Source organism: Lontra canadensis, unplaced genomic scaffold (genome assembly GCF_010015895.1).
Source record: "Lontra canadensis isolate GAN:19392208 unplaced genomic scaffold, GSC_riverotter_1.0 scaffold85, whole genome shotgun sequence".
Lineage (NCBI taxonomy): Eukaryota > Metazoa > Chordata > Mammalia > Carnivora > Mustelidae > Lontra > Lontra canadensis.
This window is the reverse complement of record NW_022631079.1, coordinates 4,793,912-4,799,911: the sequence shown is the minus strand read 5'-3', so window position 1 is coordinate 4,799,911 and position 6,000 is coordinate 4,793,912. Positions and strand designations below refer to the sequence as shown.

General features: G+C 37.7%; 1 protein-coding gene across 1 annotated transcript in view; it reads right to left on the bottom strand.

The window, feature by feature from the left end:
• Positions 1-5,037: 5,037 nt before the first annotated feature.
• LOC116882575 (zinc finger protein 37A-like) overlaps positions 5,038-6,000 on the bottom strand; it is a 31,162-nt gene continuing 30,199 nt past the window's right edge. Inside the window, exon 6 of the mRNA XM_032883073.1 lies at positions 5,038-5,191. Within this exon, the coding sequence (XP_032738964.1) occupies positions 5,064-5,191 (128 nt within the window). The 3' untranslated portion in view covers positions 5,038-5,063. The remainder of the gene's footprint in view (positions 5,192-6,000) is intronic.

The following is a 6,000-nucleotide window of genomic DNA, read 5'->3' as shown; positions in this document are numbered from 1 at the left end:
CGAAGTTGTCTCAAATGGCAGGGTTTCCTTCTTTTTATGGCTGAATATTCCACTGTGTGTGTATTGTGTGTACCACACCTTCTCTTCCCATTCATCTGCCCATAAACACTTGGGTTGTTTCCATGCCTAGCTAGTGTAGATAATGCTCCACCTGACTTGGGGGTGCAGATCTCTCATTGACATTTTGTTTCCTTCACATGTGTTCCCAGAAGTGGAACACCTGCTTATATGGTAGTTGCACTTGTAATCTTTGTGGAACCTTCTTCCCATTTTCCACAATGGCTGCACCAAGTTACAGTCCCTCCAGCAATGCAGTTTCCCTTTTCCCCACACCCCTGCTAGCATTTTTCTCTTCTTTTTCATTCTTTTTCTTTTTTCCCTTCTAATCATTCTAACAAGCAAAAGATACCTCGTTGTGGTTTCCATCTGCATTTCTCTAGTGATTGGTGATATTAAGCCCCCTTTTTTATGTACCTGATTGCCATATGATTATCTTCTTTGGGAAAATGTTTGTTTGGATTCTTTGCCCATTTTTAAATTTTTTGTTGTTGTTGAATTGCATGAGTTCTTTATATCTTTCCGATATTAAACCTTCATCAGATATATGGTTTACAAATATTTTTTCCCATACCATAGACTGTCTTTTCATTTTGTTGATCATTTCTTTTGCTGTGCAGAACTTTTCAGTTCGAGACAGTCCTGCTTGTTTATTTTTTGTTACTTGTGCTTTAGGTTGTTTTATGAAAAACAATCATCACCAAGACCCATGTTAAATAACTTTTTATCTATGTTTTCTTCTAGGAATTCTATGGTTTCTTGTCTTCCATTTAAGTCTTTTATCCATTTTGAATTCATTTTTTCTGAGCAGTGTAATATAGGGTTTGTTCCATTCTTTTACATGTGAATGTCTAATTTTCCCAGCACTATTTATTGAGTGTTCTTAGTTTCCTTGTCAAATATTAGTTGACTGTATAGGCATCAGTTTATTTCTGGGCTCTCAATTTATTTCTATCAGTCTATATGTTTTATGCCAGGACCATGCTGTTTTGATCACCTAAGTTTTCTAAGATAGCTTGAAATCAGGAAGTGTGAACCTCCCACAGGATTGCCTTTGTTATCCAGGGCCTTTAGTTGTTCCATATAAAATTTTAGGATAATTTTTTTTCTACCTCTGTAAGAACTTCCATTGGAATCTTGATAGGAATTGCACTGAATCTATAGATGGCTTTGGTTAATATGGAGATTTAAAAATATTAATTCTTGTACCAATGATATGGAATGCCTTTCCACTCATGTTTTCTTCCATTTCTTTCATCAGTGTCTTATACTTTTCAGTGAAAAGACCTCTCATCTCTTTGGTTAAATTTATTCCTAGGTATTTTACTATTTTTCATGATACTGTGTATAGCAATTTTATTTTTTGAAAAATTGTTTTTAGCGTATAGAACTGCTGCTAATTTTGTATCCTGCAACTTTCCTGAAATCATTGCTTAGCTCTAACAATATTTTGGTGGAGTCTATGGGATGTTCTCTATATAAAATCATGCCATCTGCAAATATAGACAGTTTTACTTCTTCCAACCCTATTCTAACACCTTTTATCTCTTTTTCTTACCTAAATGCTCTTTCGGTATTATGTTGGATAGGAGTGGTGACAGGGGACACCCCTGTCTTCTTTCTGATCTTAGAAGGAAAGCTTTCAGACTTTCACCATTGAGTATGACATTAGCTGTGGGTTTGTCATATACAGCTTTTGCTATGTTGAGATATGTTCCTTCTATAACTAATTTGTTATGAGTTTTTGTCAGGAAAAGATGTTTAATTTTGTCAAATGCTCTTTCTGCATCTATTGAAATGATCATATGATTTCTTTTGTTCTTTTAATGTGTTGTATCACCTTTATTGATTTGCATATGATAAATCATCCTTGCATCCCAGGGATAAATCCCACTTGAATACAGTAAAAGATCCTTTCAATGTGCTGTTAAACTCAGTTTGTTGGCATTTTATTGAAAATTTTTGCATCTATATTCACCAGAAATATTGTAGTGCCTCTTTTTGGCTTTGGTATCAGGGTAATGCTGGCCTCATAGAATGAATTAGGAAGCATTCCTTCCTCTTCTGTGTTTTGGAATAGCTTGAGAAGGATAGCTATTGCTACATTCCAATATGTTTTGGTATGTTGTCTTTCCATTTACATCTGTCTCAAGATATTATTTTACCCATTAAATTTATTCTTTCATACACTGGTTTTTGAGGGAGTATGGTTTAATTTCCACATATTTGTGAGTTTTTCCAATTATCTTCCCGTTATTTTTTAAATTCATACCATTGTGGTCAGAAAAGATATTTGGTATGATTTCAATCTTCTTGAATTTGCTAAAACTTGTTTTGTGGACTAACACACAGTCTACCCTAGAAAAGGTTCCACATGGGCTTGAGAAGAGTGTATATTCTGTTCTGCTGTTGTTGGGTAGAATGCTCTGTATATGTCCATTAGGTCCATTTGGTCTACAGTGATGTTCAAACCTGTTGTTTCCTGGTTGATTCTCTCTCTGGATGATCTATCCTTTTTGAGAGAGGGGTATTTAAGTCCCTTAATATTATTGTATTGCTGTTTATTTTTCCTTTTAATGTTAGTTTTACTTTATGTATTTAGTTGCTTTAATGTTGGGTGCATAAATATAAACAAATATTTTATCTTTTTTATGGGTTGATGCTTTTACTATTATATAACGAACTTTTCTCTTTTTACTATTTTTAAAGTTGATTTTTTCTCATATAAGTAGTTACCTCTGCTATTTTTGGTTGCCATTTGCATGAATATTTTTTTCATCCCATTGCCCTCAGTCTGTATCTTAATGCTAGAATCTCTTGCAGGCAGCATATTGTAGGATTTTATTGTTTTATCCATTCAATCATTCTATGTCTTTGAAGAAGCCATCTTTACATTAGAGCAGTATTGATAGGTAGGGACTTAAAATTGTCATTTTGTTCGTTTTCTGACTCTTCTGTAGATCCACTCACTGTTCTTGCTTATCCATTTGTTTTGATGTCTTTGGTCAGTATGCTTTGACTTCTTTATCATATTCTTTTGTTTAAATGCTGTAAATTTTTTCCCTTGTGGTTACCATGAAATATATCAAGTATCTTAAAATTGTAACAGTCTATTTTAAACTGGTAACAACTTAAATTTAACAGCATTCCTAAGCTTTACACTTTTCCTTCTCCTGACACATTCTCATTATTGATGTTACTTACAATTTAGATATTTTTATATGGTATATACCCAATAAAGGATATTCACGGTTATTTTTAAGTTGTTTCTTTTTTAACTTTTAAACTTGCGTTGTTAGGGAATTAGGCACCACCACAGAATAAGCCTAAGGACCCCCCCCCCCCTACACACACACAGTCTTGCAGGGCCAGGAGCTGGTCCCCCTTTCACCCAGTCAGGGAGGCTAATATATAGCCCCACCCACTCCTGAATGAAGATGCCCACCCTACTTGATGAAAAAGCCTGACCTGAGCACCTGGGAAGCTGCCTTGAGTGGAAAGCATGGTCCACAGCACTCCACATTTGCAGAGTGAGGATGCTGGTGCCATCTGGCCAGGGAGCCAGGAGCATAGTTGGGCCTGACCAGCTTCCCAAACAAGAGTTTGGCCAGCCTGGAGGCCCGTTCTGCAGCCCTGCCTGGGCAGGGTAGCCACTCCACTGCTCTGCCGGCCACTGAGTACAACCTCCAGCTACTCTCTCTGCAGAACAGTTAGAACAGACAGCTCAATCACCTCCTCGTGAGCCCTTCGCTCTCAGCATACCTTCCTCAGTCCACTGTCCTCCTCTGAGGGGCGCAAGACAGAACTAAGTGTCAAGGCCAGACATATAACATTTCAGCTGGGCAAGAAAGAAACCTTCTCCAGAAGTTTCCAGAACACTTCTGCAGACAATCTGATGAGAACTAAAACATGCACCAATCCCAAACAAATCTCTGAGGAGTGTCTTTAGTGACTGGCATACTCCAATCAATCTTTACCTCTGAACCTTGCAAGGCTAAGGTGAAAAACAAATTAAGCCTCTGCCATCAAGGGAAAAATGAGTGCTGGGTATAAAGAGTCTATAAGAACCTATCGGTTCTTCGAAAGTTAATTTAAGAAATAACACTTAACGCATGCACAGCTCATATTAAATTGCCCCTATGAGCTAGCTACTATTAATGTCCCCATTTTACAGATCAGAGTCTGAGTACAGACAGTAATTGGACTCAAATCTATTTAGTGATAGAGCCAGACAACATCATAAGAACCCAGGCAATCTGGTCTCTAATTCTACAGCCTCTCCCATACTGGGGGAGAAATGAATAAGACAAAATATGTATATACAACATCATAATACAAATGTAGATGGTTCCTGTTATACTGGGGTATGCAACTCATACCTAAGCAGATTTCTCACTGGAACATTTCAGCTGGATATTTTCTCATACAATGGAAAGCAATAGTGTGTCGAACTCAAGTAGTACTCTTCACATCTGCTTTCATCAATTAACTTGATATTGCTTATTTTTTAAAAAGATTTATTTTAGAGAGTGAGAGAGAGAGAATGTGCATGTGGGGGGGTGGGGCAAAGGGAGAGAGAGAATCCATAAACAGACTTCCGGCTGAGCACAGAGCCTGACTCAGAGCTCAAGCCCAGGCCCCTGAGATCACAACCTGAGCCAAAACCAAGAGCCGGCTGCCCAACCGAGCCGCCGAGGCACCCCAATATTACTTATCCTGTGTAATTAGTATTTTCACTACACCCACTGGTGGACCCTGAGGCAGATGAAAACACCAAAAACAAAATGTTTGAATTCTTTATTGAAGAATTAATGTAAAACACTGGCCATATCCATTTTTATATGCCAGGAGAGAGTGAGAGAACACGTAAGAGATATGGTAAAATTGGGGAATGTTATCTCACTTAACGTATATATTAAGGTAAATTGGTTAGCTTTTAATAAGGAACAGCTTTTAATAAGGAATAGCTTTTCATATTTGTCACATAGTGAAAGGAACAAAATATTTTACATAGTAAATTCACATATATAAGCACTTATTACACAGGGTTCTTCACACACATGCTCACTGCTGCTGTTCTCATTATTCATCTTGTGCTGTGTTTTTAAGTGAGACGGGAAGCTGCTGGAGGACTCTAAACAGAGAGCGAACAATGTCAGACTTCCTGCTTTTATTAAGGAACATTTATACTCAAACATGAATATATATAAATAAAAATTCACAATGAGTTTTGTAAATTGAATATACCGACAATCAATATTGAGATAATAAGAACACTACTAGCACCAGAGGAGCCCCCTTAAGTCAATCTCTGCAACCTGCCACCATCCAGGCAACCACTATCCCAACTTCTAACACCATGTATTACATCCGCCTGCTTTTTGAAGGAAAAAAACACAACACTTAGTCTTCTGCGCATGTAACTGTGGTTCATTTGTTCCTACTGCTGTAGAATATGGCACTGAATGAAGAGCACAATTTATGTGTGCATTTTAGCGTTGGTGGCCATTCGTGCTGTTTCTACTTCTTCTGGTCTATTAAGAATATTACTACCATGATTGTTCTTTCAAGAAACATGTATTTCTGTTCGAGATACACCTAGAAGTATAATCATGCAGGCAAAATTTACTTGTATGGGGTGCCTGGGTGGCTCAGTGGGTTGAAGTCTCTGCCTTCGGCTCAGGTCATGATCTCAGGGTCCTGGGATCGAGCCCCGCATCGGGCTCTCTGCTCAGCAGGGAGCCTGCTTCCTCCTCTCTCTCTGCCTGCCTCTCTGCCTACTTGTAATCTCTATCAAATAAATAAAAATAAAATCTTTAAAAAAAAATTTACATGTATGTTCAGCTTTAGTAGAAAGAGACCATTTCCCAAAGTGCACAGCCTACATTCCCACCAGACTCGTATTAGTACCAGTTGCTTCAGATCTTCATCATCAGTTGGTTT